Genomic DNA, 22,280 nt, shown 5'->3' with positions numbered 1-22,280 from the left:
TGAAAGCTTCTTGCTTCAGAAAATACCATAGGTCGGATTGGAATAAATATTCTCTATGCTAAGACCTGTATTCGGTATCATTTATAAGAAGTTAGTAAACTAGTGATGTTCTACATTGTTGAGGAGGGCGATTCTCTCTTTTTCCTCCTACTAACTCCAAACTACATGAGTATATCTACAACTTCCAACAAAACACCTTCTATGTACTATAAAAATCGATTCCTTTTTTTTTCAGAAAAAATCCACTGAAAATATTTATTTAAAATCGGGGGTATATGAATCTGCAGGCATATTAGGCATATCTCTAAGCAATTATTTGCGCATGCTACAAAAGAAAAACTACCGGAAATATATTAACGCACGTATTGAAAGCAAGAATAGTAATGTGAAAGAATTTTATAAAGTGCCTCCATATTCTTTATCTTTACTGGAATTTTCATTATATTTAAGCATTCTATAAACATCTATGGCTCATCTTTCAAGGTGAGACAATATTACCCTTAACTTCCAAGTGTGTGCTTATTTTCAATAACCATCAATATAATAACTAGATCCATAAAACATTTTAATTCACGTCTACTATTACTTCTGTTTAACAAAAATATATATTTTTAATTTTCTACTTAAATTTTGCTGTTATTGAATGCTGTATTAGTAATACTACAACAAATGACATAAAGATCTCTCAATTTTATGAAAAGGATAACTGAATTACATTATTTTATTACTAAAATAAATTTATATTTTTTTTTATTATATCACTCTAAAAACATGTATTTGAAATGTGTAGCATTATATTCCTAATGTCCAGCAAAATAATAATACCTTACATTATTCAATGTCTTCTCATCAATACAAAAATATACCTTATTAAAAAAAAAAAAAAAAATCAAAGATTTGACCTCTTCAAACTCGATTAACTTCAGCCCAAGCAGCGCTGCCAGATTCACAAAACGCAAAAAACTGAATAGCGGAAGAAATATTCATTTTTTTTTTTTATCTATCATCATAAATGAAGTTATTATGTACATCCTCTAAAGGAACATATTTAATTTCAGCTGGATACGAAATATACCATACACAATTCAATTCGCATACGATTTGAACCATACACAATGCAACTTGCTATTTAGTTAAAGTAATTTTAGAATGTTGTGAAACTGTCACATATTATAGGTGTCAGGATGATAAAATAGTGGTGGTGGTTTATAAAAGTTATCGTGTTTCTTGAATAAATCGGACATCAGAAAGAATACATCTTTTATTTTTCACTGATCTCTCTAAAACACAATTCAATAGGAATCATTGTGAGAAGCTCAAAGAAAATATGCGTCGTATTCCTTCAAAGTTTTTTTTTTCTTTTTTTACAAAAAAAAAAAAAAAACGAAAATTATTGTGAAATATGTTTTAACTGGGGAGAGGAGTAATCCATACAACATGCGGGGAATAGATTCATCGCTCATTCTCAACTGATTTAAAACCCAAGGAAAGTCAAAGAAAATATTAATATTCATAATATTGCATAAATACCGAAAGAATTTTAGATAAGTTATCGTGAAACATTAAAAAAAATCAAGGGGGGGGGGTATATATCACTTCGTTATTTTTTAATGATTTCACCTCCATGTAGGGTGAATGGTTGGGAAGTCTTAATGAATATGTACAATATATTACACTAAAATCGAAGAGTTGTAACGGAAATAATCAGGAATATATATTTTTAAATTGGGGGAGGAGGAGGGATCAATACCACATGAGAGGGGTTAAATTCACCGCTCATTCTTAGCTACTTTTAATCCCAAGCACTGGGAATAACGGAAAAGGGTAAAAGAAAACGTACATTATATTGTGTGAAAATGAATTAATTTTAGAAAATTTATCATTGAACTCTAAAAGAAATCAAAGGGAATAGGGCCAGGATGGTAAATCTACTACTATATTATTTATTGATTCTAACTCCCTGCAGAGGGGATGATTAGGAAACCTTAGAGAAAAAGTATAATATATTACGTCAAAATCGAACACTTTTTAATTAAAATTATCGTGGAACATATTTACGAAATGAGGGTGAAAGGAGGATGAATGACATTTATATTCTTGGCAGATTTTAACCCCAAATGTGGGGTTATTCACAATACCATAAAGAAAATATACACCAAGATACTAAGTTTTGTCATAATCGAATATATATATATATATATATATATATATATATATATATATATATATATATATATATATATAAGGGTGGTAGGTAACTCCACCGACAAACTTTGGGAGGTGATTCCTTATATGAAATGAAAGAGAAAAGTTTTAATAAACATGGGACGAAAAACGTCTCCTCTCAGAGTTATGAGCCGCCGAAAATTCGAAAATTCACGTTTCGAAACGCTCTGCCTTAGAAACTACAGGACCGATCCCAAGCGGTTTAAGGAGTTACAAAGGAAGTAGTATGTACTCTATCTAAATATCCATGTTCTACCGTGGTCCGTTATCGGCGAAACGAACTGTAAAAAGGAAGTTGAGGTATAGGGATACTCCTTTAAGTACTAATGGCGCGTTCGTTTCGCCGATAACGGACCACGGTAGAACATGGATATTTAGATAGATCACATACTAGTTCCTGTGTAATTCCTTAAACCGCTTGGGATAGGTCATATAGTTTATAAGGCAGGGCGTTTCGAAACATGATTTTTCCAATTTTCGGCGGTTCATAACTCTGAAAGGAGACGTTTTTCGACCTATGTTTATCAGAACTTTTTTCTTTCATTTCATATAAGGAATCACCTTCCAAAGTTTGTCGGTGGAGTTACCTACCACCCTGTATATATTGTAAAGGAACGTTAAATTTGGATATATATTCTCTATGTTAAATTCATTTATTTGGCTATTTAAAGTTAAAGATGAAAAATAAATTATATTTTAAATTGGCTTGCATTTCAGAAGTAAGAAATAATGCAGACAGACTAGTTACCAAATAAGATTACATTATGTTTATGTTTGTTTTGTTTTGAATGAAGTAACGATACAGACACGAGTCTGCACGTGTCATCACAATGTCAACAAACATTGAGAAAAGATTAAATTGTAAAACTTTGTAAATTTCTGTTAACACTAACACATTCTAAGAGTTGGGTAAAATTGTGGAAATCGCAAACGTAGACTGTTTGGAAATTTGATCACTGAGAGACAATGTAGAAACTACGGTTTCAGCAAAGAGATGTAATAACATCAAAATTTGGTAAGGAAAGAAACCACAACATCATCTTCTAGAGGACGACATAAAAAGGTTATGTCAAAGAGAATCAGGATCAGTCCGTGAGCATCAGTCCAAAGGATCAGTCCCAGAGGATGAGTTGTTGAGGATCCGTCTTGGATCAATCACCAGGAGCCCGTATAGGATCAACAGCGAGTCTTTAACAGTGGACATCCTTCCACTGTGAATCAACGCAAAGACTGAACTCAGAGTCCATGAGTTCGATTCCATCAACTTCAGGTATGTGGTATTACATCTCGAGTTGCCCTCAGTTGAGTGAATAGCCAACGGTCTATCTTATGTGATCTGACAATTAACTAATTATTCTTAAACATAGACACTACACATAAATCTTAATGCTTTACAAGAAATACCTAATTCAATAGTACGCGTTCATGTTTCATTTCACTCATAACATATGCTATAGTACTATAAAAGTTGACATGGTAAAGAGACGGTGAGACTTACGACGTGTATCGATTCCCGGACATTATGGAAAATGTTCGGAGGACAATCTCCCTGAACCTTCGAGCTACGCACTTGCTAATAAGGCACTCACTCAGGGGGGTTGACAATATATATATATATATATATATATATATATATATATATATATATATATATATATATATATATAGGGTGTCCCAGGAGGAAGGGCCAATACTTCGGAAAATGGTAGTATGGGTGATTCTAAGCCAAAAAGTTCATATAAACATGGGTCCTACAGAGGTTGTTCAGCCTACGTTTGGCCGATTTCGTTCCTTCTCCCTCCCGGGCAGAATGGACTCACTCGACCTGGCTCGTGGCGTCCTGCAATGTTGTGCAGTGGCTTCCTGGGAACGGAGTTGTTTTACCGCGCGGACGACAATAACGCATAAAACAGGACCAATGTTGTGAGTGTTATGTTAAATTTGTTTCCAAGTGTGTGGGTTTCCGCTCTCTGACCAAAATGCCGCCCAAACTATGCCGGTTTTGGTAAGGCTATGTTGCGGCTCTTTATGACGCCCACTTTAGTGTTTCTGTCATTAGAAAACAGTGCAAGAAGAATGGTTGCAACATCAGTTTAAGTGGAATAAAAATGTTATTAAAAAGTACAAGGGCAACGAAGCTCCACCATTTGGATCACCAACGAAGCTTCCTAGGAAGCGGGAATGCACCAAGGCCACCTCCACCATGCAGAGGAAACTTTGCAAAATGGCAATGCAAGAAAATCCGCCAACACAAAGGTGTATAGCTAATCGTCTTGACGTGTCTTTGAGGACTATGAGCCGGAGGTTACACCATCAACTCAAGCTGGAAAAAGTCATGAAAGCTCGCGACCATCTTCTCACTGATGCCCACCAAAAGGAACGAAAGTGTAACGCCCGGAAGCTGTACGAACAGCATCTGGCGAAACAAAAGTGGATGTACGTCGTAACGCTCGATGAAGCATGGATTTACCTTTCCGACTGCGGCAAACCGAGAGCCATCATGTACCGAGAGAAAGGCGCCAAGAACTTCAGAAGGTGGGTCCGTGTCTGTAAAGAATCCTTCCCAAAAGGGTTCATGGTCGTTACTGGCTACTGTTACCAAGGTAAACTGAAGATTCGTAGGGTGGCGAAGAACTGCAAAATAAATTCGCAGTATTTTCAGGAGCAGATCATGCGGCCGATCTACGAGCATGAGATTCCAAGAATGTACGAAAATAACGCCAGTCTGGTGCGCATTCACATGGACAAAGCCTCATCACATACCTCACGATCGTCCCTCGCATTCCACAGGGAGATGGAGGAGGTGGTATACAGGTGATACCTTTCAATGAGGTACCTGTTAAATCTCCAGATGCAAGTCCTATGGACTATTGTGGATTTGGATTGCTGAAGCGCGCTTTGGGGAAACGGCATGTGACAACTGTGGAAGGACTTTGGAAAGCTGTGCAAAGGAAATGGGACAAGATTCCTTTCCCAGTTCTTCAGAGAAGCCTATTACAGAGGAAATTACGCTGTAGGGCTATTGTTAGGAACCAAGGGAAACACATCGAGCACTTACGGACCTGGCGCCATGGATTCTTCTAAATTTTTAGGTAAATCGAAATTGGCAAAATGTAGACTGAACAACCTCAGTAATCACAACGGTTTGAGAACTACTGATTGTGAACCAATTTTTAATTTATATTGCATACTTTTTAAAATTTATATTGCTGCAGAGGTAAGACGTAGCGGATTTGAAATATGATGAAATGGCCTTTCCAAGATGTGCAATATGTGGCAATGGTGTCTTTGGAAGAGAAGTTATTGAGGGATATTTGGTGATCAGTGTTGCCATCCAATTTCTTTAAATAACCTTAACTTATCCAAATTTCCCTCAATAGCTTCCCTTCCAAAGATACCACTGTCACATGTTGCATACTGTTTGAAAAGTCATTCCATCACCTTTCAATTTCGCCGTGTCTTACCTCTGTAGAGTAAATACAATATGCTATATAAAGTCGAAAATGGTTCACAACCTGTAGCTCTCAAACCGTTGAGATTAGGACCTATGTTCATATGTTTTTTTTTTTTTTTCTTTCTTTCTTACAATCACCCATACTACCATTTCCAAAAATATTGCCGCTTCCTTCTGGGACATGCTGTGTTTCTTTCTCGCTTGTTTGAATTGCACCGGTGAGTTCAGTTTTTAGGAAACTTATTAAAATGTATTTATTTATCATTTTTCAATTTATGAAATCATAATCTTGGACACATCTGTAACACTAAGTACTTTCTTCAGACATGTCTATTATAATAACTCTAAGTACTTAATTTATATTGGGAAATCGTCTTTTATGTGGACGTGTAAACCTGTAACATAGGGTAGATTATACCCCCTCTTACCTTCCTTATACTTGATGGATTGCAACCCCAAACAAATAAGTTATACGAGAGTTTTCTTGTGGAACAGACGGACGGACAGACACACAAATTCCAACTGAGTCTTATAGTAAAAGCTTTCTTAATGCTCACTTCAACAAGTTGCTTTTTATTACCCCTGTTTTACCAAAATACCAAAACTAAAGAGCCCTTTTTGTTGACTTTTCCTACACGTAAACTGTAAAACTATTCGTGTCATCACATGTTATTATAATAGACATGTCTGAAGAAAGTACTTAGTGTTACAGATGTGTCGAAGATTATGATTTTATAAATTGAAAAATGATAGTTTCCTAAAAACTGAACTCACCGGTGCAATTCAAACAAGCGAGAAAGAAAGGAGAAATGAGAGAAAGAGAGAAAAGAGAGAGAAAGAAAAACAAAGAAACAGATGACGAATGAATAAATGTGTATTTTGATATAACCTCAATATACTATGTAGTAGACATTGTTTTAACTTTTCTACAGGTGGTGTGATGTCTGGCATCTTCATTTACTATTGGTATACCGTACAAGATCATATCGGCTGAATTCGACCGCTGAAGAATACAAATATTCATTCACTTATTTTTATTCACTTACCCAAATTAAGTATTCGGGGAGTTTTTTTTTTTTTTTTTTTTTTTTTTTTTTTTTTTTTTTTTTTTTTTTTTTTTGCATGTACTGTAAGTAAAGAACGTGCCTTCTTGGGGCACAGTAGTAGTCGAACACCATATCTACTTGTATGAGTTTTGGATATTCTATCTCAAAGGGCTAGTGAAACAACTATTTCACTAGTACGAAATTTTGTTGTTTTCAAAATAAGATGCCATTCGGAAGCAATTGACATCGCTGAGTACGAAACTAAAGTTTGTATTGTGCCAATACGTCACATTTTTATGCAAATTGAGTGTCTCAGTAAGGTGGTGTGTAGTCAGTTTTACATAGAAGAATGGATTTGATGCTGTGTCGCGAGCTAACTAATCAAAGTGACGATTGTTACTTTTTTTAATAGCGATGATCAGGGGCGGAGTAAGGCTTTTACGGCCCTGGAGCCGGCTATTTCAAGGAGGCCCTGTATTACGAATAATACCAGCGCATAAATTTTCTTTGCTCCCTTCCACAACCTCATGGGTTCACCGAAACAGCTAGAAGTATGCTGTAACATTTTAATGTGCTCCATGCCATTAAATGTGATCTTAATATTATTATTGATTGAAGATAAGAATGCTGATGCTGTATTAGATTCTGCTTCTCAGATGCCAATAATTAGAGAGAATTTAATTTCACCTAAGGCTAAGATATTGAATATCGACAAATGAATAAAAGGAATTACTCAGAATTATATTTTGATGAACAAGACGAGATTGTACGTTTCAAAATTAATGGGGAACATTTCATCTTGCTTTTTGCATGTTAAGTAATTTTTCCCAAGACACGCTGTTAGAGAATAACTTTTTAGTGTCTCAGAGAGCCCAAATTGATTTGAATAGGAGCGCTTTATTGTTAAGGAGATTTGGAAAACCTCCTGGATTTGCTCTAAGTAATGACAGAGATATTTGAAAGGAATTATCACCACAAGCTAATAATTTGGTTCGTAATAGAGGCCCAAAATAGCTCACTCACTCACAAAATAAGTATCGTGAAGACGCTGGTGAAAGAAGACTTAAATCTAGCGGTACCGCGAGCGTAGCGAGCGGGAAACAAAATAGCATGGGTCTGAAGCCAGTTGATTGCTATGTTTTAGTATTAAAGATAGGAATTTTGGGGGGCCCTGAACCTGAGGGCCCCGGAGCCTGAGCTCCATTGGTTCCGCCCTTAATCCGCTCTTGGTGATGATTATTTTGCATACCAGGAAAAGTAAGGAAACCTAACAATATTCATAAAGCAACGCTACTGCCATTTTAACCAACACGAACTTAATACTAGGTATAGATTAAAACCAAAGAATTTGTGTAAAATTAATACATTTTCATATATAAGATCCGAGAATTGGGCTGATTTCATATTTCGAACACGAAGAAGGATTACTCTCTTATCACAACATTTTTATACGAATAAAATTCAACAATGTTTCTTATACGTGTAATTCAGAACCTTGGCAGTTCTTCGTTGATTTTAACAAATTCAATTTAAAAGGTGTTCTATTGCACAACGTGAAAATTTACCCGTCAAGTCTAGTGGCTCATTTGGTGATTTTGAAGGAAAGCTATGGAAATTAAAAAAAAAAATGTTGGCCAAATGCGGTACAAAAAACAAAATTGGTTAATGTGTGTGTGAACTTTTACTTGGCTTCTTACTAGAAAAACAGGCATGTTAAAACAAGTTCCCTTGCTTCTTGTAATAATGGGACTCAGGGGCACGGTCAGACTACTGGGTACGTAGAAAAACTTTGGTAAGAAAAGCCTCTGGTACAAAGAAAACTATTTCAGCTCCATTGATCGATTCCTGTGTGTGTTCCCTCCGTTACAAATTAAACTAGATTTGATGAAGCAATTTGCCGTACTTTAATCAGGATCAGTAATTGCTTTAGGTAACTTCGTGGTTTACCACCAATCACGCATGAGATTACAACGATATAAACTGGTTCCTTTTTAATTATTATTAACCTGAGCCATTAAAAAATGACGACAACCTCTATGCAATCACTTCCATTTATTTATATCTTTCTTTTCTGGTTGTCCTGCCAACGGCGTTCCAAAACCTTATTATTTAAAAACATATACAGACATATGAACATATTTATATATTAACAGTATAATTATTTTCTTTCTCTTCTTCTGATATTAAAAATCAGCCAGCCTAGTACAAAATATACAATGTACCGTTGTATATTATGGCGCCCGACGGACTTTTCTTTTTATTCATTAACTTTCATAAAAAAAAAAAAAAAAAAAAAAAGAATTCTGGACCGTTTACATAAACATGTTAATCATTCGAGTTTTCGAATGCACCTCGTATACTTAAAAATTACAATTCATATAATTATACATATATTTCATATTTAATTCTATAACCATATTATTATCATATTCATTATCATATTCATTTTAAACTTTATCATCATCTTCATTCATTAATACATTTCAAAGACGATAAGGTACATTCGAAATTTGATTAACAAGTTATTTGGTTCCTTTTCGGGGCCATTACATACTAGTTGCAATCCAACAATTATCTATTTGGGCATCATGAAGAAGGTTTTGAAAAAGATGTATATGATATTCATATAGTTGTTCTTTGAACACAACATGATCGAATATAAGATATAGTTAAACAAAATATAGATTAAGATTGAAATATCGATGATAATCAGGACATAACATAATAATTAATGTCTTTTTAACATCATAGAACTCGAATAAGATACGAATAACAAACGAAATCATAATGAAAGCAAAATCAATTGAATACGATCTCCTCTGACATCGAAAATCAAATTCCTCATAGAAAACAAAACTTATTAACTTCAATATATACCCTAGCATTACAAAGATGCTTTTAAATATACTTCAATAACATGGAACATGAATAATGTGATTGATAATACAAATATCAAAGAAAACACATAACATTAAGGCATTTGACCATATTAAGAATCAATTTGATATGTCCCTTCAGACGTCCGTACATTAGGTTAAGTTACATGACCAATGAATTTGTTTGGGTTGCATCGAAAGTCACAAACCGGAATACGGTTTTTTGCTTTCTTTACTTCTACAGTTCTTAGTTTCTTACGTTGAGAATTTTCGAAGTAGTTCCTGCCATTTGAACAGCGTTTCTGACAAATCGTATTATTTCGGCTGTGTTTAGATTGCGTCATGTTATCGATAAAATTAGGTTCGGATGCACAATCACTATCACTGTCACTACTATGATTAGGTTCATTTGCATCACCGGTAAAATTAAGTTTGGTTCTCTTTCGTTTTACTGATGTCGAGATATCGTGTCTCTTAACATGCCTGTATCTATTCTTTCCACAATGCTCACAGTACTTTGTCCTACCACGGGTTTTGTTTCTTCTGTGATTATTAGGTACGGTTGAATCACCGGTACATATGAATTTAACATCTTCCTGCATATTAGAATCACACTTCAATCGCATATGAATACATCGAAGTTGGTCTCGGTTAATGTTAGTCTGATTCAAGCTAGCAATATGTTGCATCACTGATGGATTTCCAAAACTTTGCAACATCACACCTGGATGATGGAAACTAACGCACTGCATTACATTATGTGAAAGCATCATCGTAGTGTTAACTAACACCAGTCTGGTCTTTTTGTTGAATGCACAGTTCAACAGATTCAACTCAATCGGCCACTCAATACAAACACTGTTGGAAACACACGTCTTCTTTCTGCATTTCACAAATATTGGGATCAAGTTATCTCCTGCTACATGAACCACAGGATTAATATCATGTTGGATATACGGGGAACGCAGATAGTCAATAACGTTCTCAAGATGAGGATGATTATAACTTTTCGCATACTGATACCTACCAGAACCTTTTTTATACACATTACACTGTTCAACAACGAAAATGTAAATTGAACAAAATCAGCTAATTCTTATTGATTTTGTGGTGCTGATCACGAATTTGAAAATTATTTTCGAATATTAGCTCTACTTTTCGTTTTACAGGCATGTCTAATAATAACGCTTTAAAAATAAATATATTCGCTTCGTTTGGGGTAAAATGTTACACTGATCCGGCAACACTGGAGAAACTATATGAACGCTTGGTTTCATTGTGTTTCTTATCTCAGTAGTGTTCTGCTATTGTTAGAAAAGACAGGTTTAGTGCAGTTATCAGCGTTTTGGGTGTGACGTTTGTGTAGTGCAGGACATAAAAATACAACTACAAGTACGCAAAAATACTGGTATTTCGAATGTATATTTTTAAATAGTTGTCGGAACTATTTCAAGTGACATTTTAAGGATTTCAATAAACAAAAATGCCGCGAAATTGTGTGAACAGTGCGGATAGCTTCTGCTACGTGTGTGGGGAAGTGACATTTTCCTCACAAAAGCAGACTATAACACCACTAATAAGAAAAGCCTATCAATATTACTTTGGTTGTAAAATTGGAGACCAAGATAAATTTTGGGCACCCCACATTGTGTGTAACACTTGTGCCAGCAATCTAAGAAATTGGATTAATGGGAAGGGGCGCTCAATGCCTTTTGCAGTGCCCATGATTTGGAGGGAGCCAAGCGACCACATCAGAGACTGTTATTTTTGTATGGTTCCTTCCGTCAAGAAGGGAATTTCCACGAAGAAGAAGCGAGCCTTGATCTATCCTAACATTACTTCTGCAATGCGCCCTGTTCCACATGGAGAAGGACTACCTGTTCCTGACCCACCTAAAGAATACGATCTTTTTTCTGATGATGATCAAGAAGTTGAAGCTCCTGAATCAAGTACTTCGAAGGACCCTACGTTTGTTGTAGAAGAACCTCCATGTGAACCACATAGACTTACTCAAGAGGAACTAAGTGATCTAATCAGAGACTTGGACCTCTCGAAAAGCAAAGCCGAAATTTTAGCGTCACGCTTAAAGCAATGGAATTTATTGCAGGAAAAAGTAAATATTTCAGTGTATCGGAATAGGGAGAAGATGTTCACTTCATTTTTTACTATGGAAGACACACTTGTGGCATGTACAGATGTAAATAGTCTCATGAGGGCACTTAAAATTAATTACGAACCTACGGAGTGGAGGCTCTTTATAGATTCGTCCAAGGTGAGTTTAAAGGCAGTGCTTTTACATATTGGAAATGAACTTCCTTCAATTCCTGTAGGTTACGTAGTTCATATGAAGGAATCTTATGAAAACTTGAAACGTTTACTTCAAGCCATTAAATATTACGATTTTCTGTGGCTCATTTGTGGTTACCTTAAAGTAATAGCACTGTTGCTAGGTATGCAGTTAGGGTATACAAAGTATTGTTGCTTTATATGTGAATGGGACAGTAGACATCGTGGATCTCATTACCGCAAAAGTGATTGGAGTACCAGAGAAACTCTTCAGCCGGGAGTGAAAAACGTGCAGCATGAACCACTGGTAGATCGTAACCGAATTTTGCTTCTCCCTCTACATATTAAATTAGGTCTTATGAAAAGTTTTGTTAAGAGTATGAACCAAGAGGATGAGGCCTATAAGTATCTAAGAGGACAATTCCCTCGATTAAGTGATGCCAAAGTTAAAGATGGTGTTTTCATAGGGCCACAGATTAGGCAACTATTTAAAGGTCACAAGTTCGACGAAATTCTCCAAAGTGAGGAGAAAGCTGCGTGGGAAAGCTTGAAGAGTGTTTGTTCGCAGTTCTTGGGAAGACACCGAGCAACAAATTACAAACAACTGGTAGCAAAGTTGTTATTGTGCTACGAAAATCTTGGTTGCAATATGTCTCTGAAACTCCACTTTCTTCATTCACATCTAGACTTCTTTCCCGAATATTGTGGAGCAGTAAGTGACGAACATGCTGAGCGTTTCCATCAAGATATTGCAGCCATGGAGAAGAGATATGAGGGAAAGTGGAATTCTAACATATTGGCTGATTACTGTTGGGCTATTGCAAGGGATGCTCCAGATGTAACCTACAAAAGGCAAGCCAAGCAAAGACGCTCAAAATAAAATAAACATAATCCTGTACAAGGGATCACTTGAAACTTTTTTCTACATTGCAGTGTAGTTCTTGCACAAAAAGGTATTTGTACATATTTTTCATGTTTTGATGTTAATACTGATTTTTATTACGGAATTGTTAATGTTTAACTTGACCACGGTTACTTTATTTTCTGTATCGCTGTGAAACTGGTATTTGCGCAATTTTGAAAAAGGAAGTACAAGGGTATAGAAAGCTATAGGTTAGGGTACTTCTTAACTCCCCAGCTTATCACATCACAGTGAAATAGATTAAAAAAAAGTGAAATGTAGGTTTTTACAAGGATTTTGCTTAAATGTTCTATAAATATTAATACATTTGTACATATACAGCTACTGTTGTACAAGGGCGTTTTTTTCACAACCTGAGCTAAGAAAATTCTTCTATTATCATTTCCTTTCATATTATGCTTAAATGAATGTAAAAATCGCAATTTCAAAGAATTTACATACTTTCGATCAAAATTTGTTGAACAGTGTTATCAGCAAAACAGTCAAAAACATCCGAACGAAGAGAGAAGTCGGGATAATCCGATCTAACCAATACAGCAGTATGCGTATACGAACATTCGGCTAATCCTATCCAAAGTTCCTGCATTTGATCCCGCTGGCCATTATTGCACTGCTGAAGGTTGCTCTAACTTTTTATCATCGCATTGCTGCAATTGATCTAGCTTTTGGTCCAAGTTTACCAGTTGCTGGTTCAGCTTTGCAAATTGTTCATCGGTACGTTGTCTAACCTTTGCAAACTGTTCATCGGTACGTCGTGCTTGGTCCTGAGCCTGTTTCTTGATTTGTCGGGACAATTCTATCAATAAGTCCATTATGTTGTCTGAAGAATTCATGGCTCAATGTTGCTCGCTTCTACTTTTCTTCAAAACGATACAACTATTTCTCCATTCCAATCCTGGGTTTCGGCACCATATACAACGATATAAACTGGTTCCTTTTTAATTATTATTAACCTGAGCCATTAAAAAATGACGACAACCTCTATGCAATCACTTCCATTTATTTATATCTTTCTTTTCTGGTTGTCCTGCCAACGGCGTTCCAAAACCTTATTATTTAAAAACATATACAGACATATGAACATATTTATATATTAACAGTATAATTATTTTCTTTCTCTTCTTCTGATATTAAAAATCAGCCAGCCTAGTACAAAATATACAATGTACCGTTGTAAGATAATTAAAATGCGTTATTTTTATAGGTCCAAATACAGGTAAGTGGAGCAAAAGCCTTCAAAAATATCATGAATGAGATTGGAGAATGAGCTTGGAATACATTCTCATTAGTATATACTTTTTGGAGAACGAAAAAGCCAAAAATTATACTTCTAAAAAATACTTCGTGGAAGAGCTGTTGAAAAATTACCAACATAATGTAACCATTGAAGTGAGTTTTCTTCACGCATATCTCGAGTACTTTTCTGCAATCGAGGTGATTTTATAGAGGAATACGGAGAAAGGTTTCATCAAGAAATTAAGATACTGGGAAAGACATGTCAAGACCAGTATGGTCAGCATTTACTGTTGGTTGTTATAAAGAGTTCAGAAAAAAAAAGTCAAAAGGAACTTTTAAGAGGATCTAGGAATGAACCGGCAATGTAATATAAGTTTGCTTTTTCTTCTTTCAAAATATGATATTCCACGTCTTTTACATTAATTTGTTGTGACGGCGACAAATAGCTTCGCTGCTAGTGTCCCCATTAAACTTTAACCAATCAATCATTTCTTTTTTAACAGATGTTTGCAGCCATCCACATATTTTAGATCTTTCTGGAATGTACGAAACCTTACAAACATCCATTTTACATGTTTATGAATTGTGAGAACACGTAACGTGATACAGTAATTATATAGTAATTCTCCGAATCAGTGGACAATTTTGATTCAGAGTCACCTTTACTTAAAAACAACGACAAAAGCTTAAATAAATACAGACTTGTATTATTACATAAAGACATGAAAGTTGATACATTGTGACTTCCTAATAAACAGAATACGACATCGCATTCACTTGTATATATTCTTTTGGTATCCTGCACCGAGAGATGGAGGAAAGGGAAAATCTATATTATTACGCTTGCTTCTGAACCAGTGGACATAAAGTAACGAAACTTGGTACATGAGGATTTCTCGTAAACAGGAAAACAGGATGTGAACAGAAATTTTATATTTATTGTATGTTTCAAAACATTGGACATAAAGTAACAAAATTTGGTATTTTAGTGCTATTACATAAACGTAATGCCCAAATCCCATTTAATAGCATTAATGTTGGAAATTCTATCCCGAAGGGGTGAAGAAATAGGGAGTAAGTTGAATACGGCAGAATCAAGTGGCTTTCTGTGAACTGTCAGATTTTGTGTAAGTACAACCGCAGGAAGAATCACGGAACTCCACTGAATTGGCACTCACGTCGTCGAGTTTCCCTAGCCAGAAATCAGAGATTCATATATGTTTCAAATGTTCCCTACCAACAGTATCTGTTACTGATGAAAGAACAGACACTTCAACTATCTGAACAATAGATTAGTTTGCACGACACAAAATATTAGATTTGTAACAGCAATAACTTAAAATCTTTCTTTTTATTTTATTTATTTATGTATTTTCAAAACTGATGAATTTTAAGGTGTAGTAAGAATTTGTATTAACGTTTGGGATGAATATTTAATACTTATTACTATTCACGAATATGCCATCAGTTTTATATAGACTTGTTTACAATTGTAATTTTAAGCAAGGTATCATTTTATTATAAATCTCGAACTCCCTACCAGTAATCTAGAAGCCTTCAACCAAAGTACAATACTCATGAAGAAATATTTACCTCGGAATATTTGGCGCTTTTGATGGATGATTGCAAAAGGTAATCATTTTCCTTTTTAACTGGATTTTGTTTTTGTCCTTTGGAAGGATCCTTGTTACCATTCTCCACATTTCCTGAGTTCTTCTGTAAACAAAAAAGTAAACAGATTATAATTCATAAAAATAAATGTGAATCCTTATACAAATTTTGAATTGCGTTCATTTTTTGTATCTATTATCTTTAGATTTTAGAAAATAATGTGAAATAGCTCATAAAAAGCAAAAGAAGAACAAGAGAGTAGAGAAAATAAAAAAAAAGAACGGAACATAACCTAATTTTGAATGTGCTTTAGTAATTCACAATATCCATTACATTTTAACTTTCAGATTTTTCATTTATTGATGGACGATCCACTGGCTCTCAAACATTCGTTTTAAGGATCATTATGGCTTAGCAGCAGGCTGCCTACCTCTGCCGCGAAGAATTCTTGAATTGATTCCAAGTTAAATGCGTTTGTGCTGGACAATATCGTGTGAAACAATGTGTTTTTCTTCGTATTTGCTTTTCCCCATATTTTCGTCGGAGTTCCCGTTTTTAATTCTTTTCCTCCATTCGTTTCTACCCTGGGGGTCCTGTATTCTCCATCTCCTCTCCCTCAGATTTTTTTGTCCTTCCATCACATATTGGGTCTTATCCTCTTCCTCTTGCCTCTAGTGCTTCCCGCTTTTCAATTATCTATACCGTAGTCGTCGTTTCTTCGTTCTACATATCCAAGCTATCTCAGCCTCCATTCTTGAAACTTTTTACATGAAAGTCTCACCTTAGCAGTGAATATTATATAATTATTCCTTATTCCAGATTTCCTGGTCATACCACACACATACATCTTAACATTCTCATCTAAGCCACTTTCATCTTCTTTCGTGGACCTTCGTGATTTCCCAGGTTTATTACTGTAAAACACTGCCGTCTTATTTATCGTTTATACTGTATTTTATTTGCAACATACTTTTATGTCACACATTACTCCGCTCAACCTTCTTCAGTTTAGTCAGCCTGTGACAGTATTCTGTGTCAGGTTTCTGTATGTATTCTTCCATTCTGTTCGTGTTACGATCCAAAATACTTAAGTTTCGAGGTACGTAGTGATTTCTCTCTTTCTAACCGTGCCCGTTTTATTTACTTAGTGCCATATATTCTGTTGTTGTACTACTTACCCTCATGCCTCTCTCTTCCAACACCCCTCTCCATTTCTCCAGTCTCTTATTTGCCTTATCTTCTGACGTTTCGCATATAACGACATCACCGCGAACAGAATACTCCATGGTGCTCTGCTTCCTGCCTCCCTCGACAACAAACCCACTACCAAATTGAGCAAATATGAACTTAGAGCTAATCCCTGATGCAGACCAACTTCTACAGGAAAACCTTCTATCATATCCACACTACTCTTCACTTGGGTCTCTGCTCCTTTGTACATGTCTCTTATCAGCCGTAAATATTTGTCAGAAACCTTCTCCTCTCTCATGCATCGCAATGCTCCTTATCTAGACGCTATGTTGTAAGCCTTTTCCAAGTCTATGAAAACGAGGTGCAACACCACTTACATCTCCCTATATCGTTCCATCAACTGTCTCAACGCAGATATCGCGTCAGTGGCTCCTCTTCCTTACATGAAACAATTCCTCTCAATAAGTCGTCTTTTGTCATATCCTTCTTTCAACTATTATTTCCCAGGTCTTCATGGTATGGGGATATTAATTTAACTCCTCTGTAACTTAAAACTTTACCTTTTTAAGTTGGTATTAGCGTACTTTCCCTCCATTCATTCAGTATATTTTACTTCCGCAACATTTTCATGACATCCTATACGCTATGTATTTTTTATTTGCCTAAGCTTATCCAAACATCTATGGAGATTTGATCAGCACCCATTGTCTGCCCGTTTTACATTTTCCTAATTGCGTATTCCCTCTGGTTCTTCTCATTTAGTAGCTTCTTAAAATAGCCTCTGCACCTGCCCTGGATAATCTTTTGGTCTTGCAACACTTTACCCTTGTCGTCTTTTATTTACTTCATTGATATGATGTACTTGAATGTTTTATTCTCATGCTTTGGCTATTCTCATTATTTGTCTACATAATAGTCTTTTCTGTATAGTGTCTGTTAATTATTTGTCTCTATTATGTTTTCCAGATCTGTATATGCTTCATTTATTGCCTTTGTTTTTGCAATCGCCATAGCTCTTTTGGCCTTCTTAGTTACTAGCTTGAATGCTGGTTTATTTTCCACGCTCCATGTTTCATCCGATCTTTCCTACTTCTTTTTCTTATACTTTATTGCCACTTGAATTTCCTCGTTCCATCACCAATCTTCTCACCTTGTAGTGGTACTTTCCCCGATGTTATCCCAGCAATTCTCCTTCGTTTTTTTCTCAAGGTATGATTATTCAACTTCCACCATTCTTGCACGTCTCTTACCGATTTTATTTGATGCAAAACCTTTTCCTCTTTCAGTCTCCACCATGTTATCGTTTGCTCTCTCTATCCTATGTGCTTCATGTATTTCTCCACTGTTATCTCGTAGTAGTCTATAAGTAATCTATGGTGTGAGGCTACACTTTCTCCTTTTATCACCTTGCTGTCCCTCACTTCCTTAATGTATTTCCTGAGGTACATAATATAGTCGATCTGACTCCTTCTGTCCTCTCTCTTGTAAGTTATAGGCGAGTTGTTTCGCTTCTCAAAATAGGCGTTAACTATAGCCAAATTGAATCCAATTTCTTGATCTACTATTTTTCACTATCTACATTCCCATTTCCAAAGCTCCGCTTTACTATCACTCTTTCTTCCTGTCCTTTGGTCTTTCCCATATGGCAATTTAAGTCGCCTCCAACAACTAATCCTTCATTCTCATGTACGTCAATTAACATCTAGTCTAACTCTAACCAAAAGCTTTCTTTTTCTTTTTCCTTGCACTTTACTTGATGGGCATAGGCAACATAGTATGATCACCAAGTTACCTCCTAACTCCAGCTTAACTCTCATAATCATATCGCTCTTCCTGTTTACTTTACTCATACCATCCTTTAACTCCTTTGTCACAAAAATTACAACTTCATTCTTCTCTCTTCCTTTTGTTCCACTGTAGCTGTAGGATTGTGTCCTTCGCTTAGCTCTCTTGCTTTATTTCTTTTTCATCGTGTCCCTTGTAAATATACGACCTTTGCTTTTCTTCTTTACATCAGGTCTCCAGTGTCCTTGCTCTTTCCATACAAAGCTCCGATATCGAAGTTTTCAATCCTTACCCTGAGTCTCTTGTTCTTAGCCTCACTTGTCTTCTGGACTAGCTGTTTGTCCAAACTCGTCCATAATCGGTATTCCTTGCCCACTTATCGCATGACTGCGCGTCGCTTCTGGGGTGTACTCTAGCCTCAATCTTTCCTTTAAGATGCTCAATCTCCCATAATGGTTCTGGCATTTTTTTCTATCGGATGCCTGACGCCAACTCTCATCATTCAGCTGGGCTTAGGATCGGCGCTTCCTGGGTCTGGAGTACTCCTCTTGCTGGTTGGTTTCTTTTCAAAACAATATCGTCTTGATAGAACATGAATTCTAAAGAAATGGAGATTTCACTTTTTTTTTCTTTTTTAGCTTTCGTATATATATATATATATATATATATATATATATATATATATATATATATATATATACAAGTCTCACTTGGTGCCCCCTTCTTCGTGTCACTTTCAGATGCAGTCTACCCTTGCTACGACCTTAGGATGTAATCTACCCTCAAAACATTGAAAATATAAGACTCTTACCTAATTTTGTGGATACAAGGTATATTGGAGCTTCAAGAATCACGAGTAGAATAATAAAAATGCCGGGTGTTTCAGATAAAACATCCAGTGCTTATAAATTACAAATGATTGGAGATAAAAGGATTATACGTGAAGTGAGATTTAGAAAAAAAAAATGTAGGAAGACGCATCGAATGGAGTCCTATGTGTGTACCACAGGACCTTGTCTGGAGCCCCGTGGAACATCTAAAAATTGTTAAAGTTACGGTATGTAACTTGGTACATTATTGAAATGCTCGTGGGACAGGAAACAACTTTTATAAAAAAAAGAAGAAAAAAAAGAAAAAAAAAGAAAGAAAGAAAAGTGTTTCGTGTGGTCACCGTTTATGAAATGCTTAACATTTAGTTGTGAATTCTTGTGTAGTCAGATAAAACAGTTGAATAATGATTCCCCGGGTTGATTGTTTTTCAAAGACAGTTTTATTAATTTAAACAATGATTTACAATTTTCAGGTGGTCACCCGGGGACAAATGGTAGAAGGCTCTGTGGGATAAGGAGAGAGCTCAATTCGATGCGCCTTTTGAGATTTTTATATCTCACTGTTTATTTCATCGTATTGTCATTTGTGATTTATAAGTACTGGACCAGTACAATCTATCATAATTTATCCTTTGAAAAAGAAATACTAAAAAAGAAAAAAACTCACATCATTTTTCTCGGGCTTTTGTATATCACAGTCCTGATTACTCTCAGTCAATCGATATAACTTTCGCTTAACATTTTCCCTGTTGGCAAAATGAAGGCCACCTGCAATTTGAATTATTCGGACACCGGGAATTTCAATAGCCTATAAGAGTAAAGAAAATAACGTAATGAAAACAGCAATGTAGTCACTTTTATAATGTCCTTAAGCAATTACGGACCATGAGGTGAAAACACTAAATTAAAAAATCTAAATTTATTATTTAGAAAGTAAACAAGAATCTAATATACATAAAATAAAGAGTTTGTTTGTATGTTTGTCTGTCTGTCTGTCTGTCTGTTTGCAGCCTAGGACCAGTCGAGTGGACCAAGAATTACCAAATTTTGGTCAGGGGTACTTTGTCCCAGGCCCCAGATCAAGACGAAGCCCTTTTTTCAAATTTCGAACCAGGAGGTCTCAGAGGGGGAGGGGGAGTCGTATACCGGAACCGGCTTAGGAAGCAGGCAAATTGGCCGAGTTACCAAATTTTAGTCACGAACAATGGCGAAGGGTGGTAAGAGGCCCTGAGGCCCGGCCTACCCATTTCCTTTCAGAAATTATAATTTATAATTAATTCATTTTCGTTGCACAGAATGCATGATATTTTTTAAGTTGAAAAAAATCGTTCGATAAAGAAATCGTGGTTGGCAGCACTGCTGGGAGGCTCACCGAGCAGTGCCTCCGGCGGCAGCAGAACTACCGCCAAGCTACTCAGAAAATCCCGCGAGAGAACGTGTTGGAAATGACGTTTTCTTCACCAGCGTATAACCTGCGAAAGAGACCGGCCTCAGCGCTTATCGACTTTCGTTTCTACCTACTAGTTTCTCTCGAGACCTTCGGTTTTCGATTCGATATATCAAACAAATAAAAAGCAACATAACGTGGGCTTCATTCCGTTCCAACTTTGCTTAATTTTGCGGGCTCTAACGCAACGCAAAAACTGGAACAAGAAATTCTAAAGGCGCTACGCCTATTATCGCAAACTAATGCCCCTTTATTCCGTTGCGTTGACGCAAACCTGTACGAAATCAGACTCGTTGAGTTCATTAGAAAGAGTGTGTGTTTTTGAGATATTGTGAGTGATTTTTTTTCTTACATTTGCAAAAGTGAATGAGAGAAAATGTCTGTAAGTGGAGAATATGAATATACGTAATGTAATTCCTATTAAAGAACCTTCTATGTCAGTGGTAATTTGAAAATTAATGTGTTATTAAGGAACGAAGACTTCTTCCCCACGCGATCAAGCCAATTAAAACAATTAAATTGCATTATGGCGAATTAAGATCATCTATGAGTCACATACGTCAATTTCATTATGAAAATTGAGATCAGGATCGAATAAGTGCTGTCGATGAACTACAACTGCATTAAATTTATGTGAATTCGTCTTCTTGTATTTCTGTAGTAAAATATTTCTCTAATCTGTTTCATTTTACTATGATGGTTATCATCATCATTATTATTATCGTTATTATTATTATTAATAGTAGTAGAACATTGGGCCTACCCTCTTGAAACTATCACCCTTCGCCACTGGTCACGAATATCTTGGTCCAGGCTCCAGACCAGAGTTAAACGTTTTTGTCAAAATTCGAACCAGGGGGGCGTTTACGGGACATGTAAAAGTAGTAGAAAATGACCGATATTAGTGTCGAATTCATAATTTTCGCGGTCGCTGAAATCATTGGTGAAACTCCGATCGCATTAACTTCAAATTCACGCTATTCGGCTCCGGGCCGGAGTCACCGGGGCGAAGGGGGGGAAGGGGAGGAGTGAGATGCCGAGACATATAAAAGTAATCCAAAATGACCGATATTAGTGTCAAATCCATAGTTTTCGCGGTCGCTGAAATCAATGGTGACACTTCCATTAGCGATGACTTGCAAATTCAGTTACAATTGTATGCGGGCCGGAGATCAGTGGGGTGGAGGATACCGAGACATGTAAAAAAAATAGCCCAAAATTACCGATATTAGTATCAAATCCATAGTTTTCGCGGTCGCTGAGATCAATGGTGATACTCCCACAGGAGTTGACTTCCAAATACAGCCCCCGTGTGAAGCATGGGTATATTCAACTAGTTATAATTAAAACGAAAAATTCTCTTGACTTTC

General features: G+C 36.1%; 1 protein-coding gene across 1 annotated transcript in view; it reads right to left on the bottom strand.

Annotated features, from left to right (window-relative positions):
* LOC145688062 (prestin-like) overlaps positions 1-22,280 on the bottom strand; it is a 136,300-nt gene that overhangs the window by 4,046 nt on the left and 109,974 nt on the right. The window contains exons 12-13 of the mRNA XM_081761769.1: positions 20,131-20,271; positions 15,640-15,762 (exon numbers count right to left, since the gene is read on the bottom strand). Of these exons, the coding sequence (XP_081617895.1) occupies positions 15,640-15,762; positions 20,131-20,271 (264 nt within the window). The remainder of the gene's footprint in view (positions 1-15,639; positions 15,763-20,130; positions 20,272-22,280) is intronic.

The sequence above is a fragment of the Thermobia domestica genome, chromosome 6, assembly GCF_964235325.1.
Source record: "Thermobia domestica chromosome 6, izTheDome1.hap1.1, whole genome shotgun sequence".
Classification (NCBI taxonomy): Eukaryota; Metazoa; Arthropoda; class Insecta; order Zygentoma; family Lepismatidae; genus Thermobia; species Thermobia domestica.
Note: the sequence above shows the minus strand (reverse complement) of the source record. Positions and strands in the feature narration are given on the sequence as shown.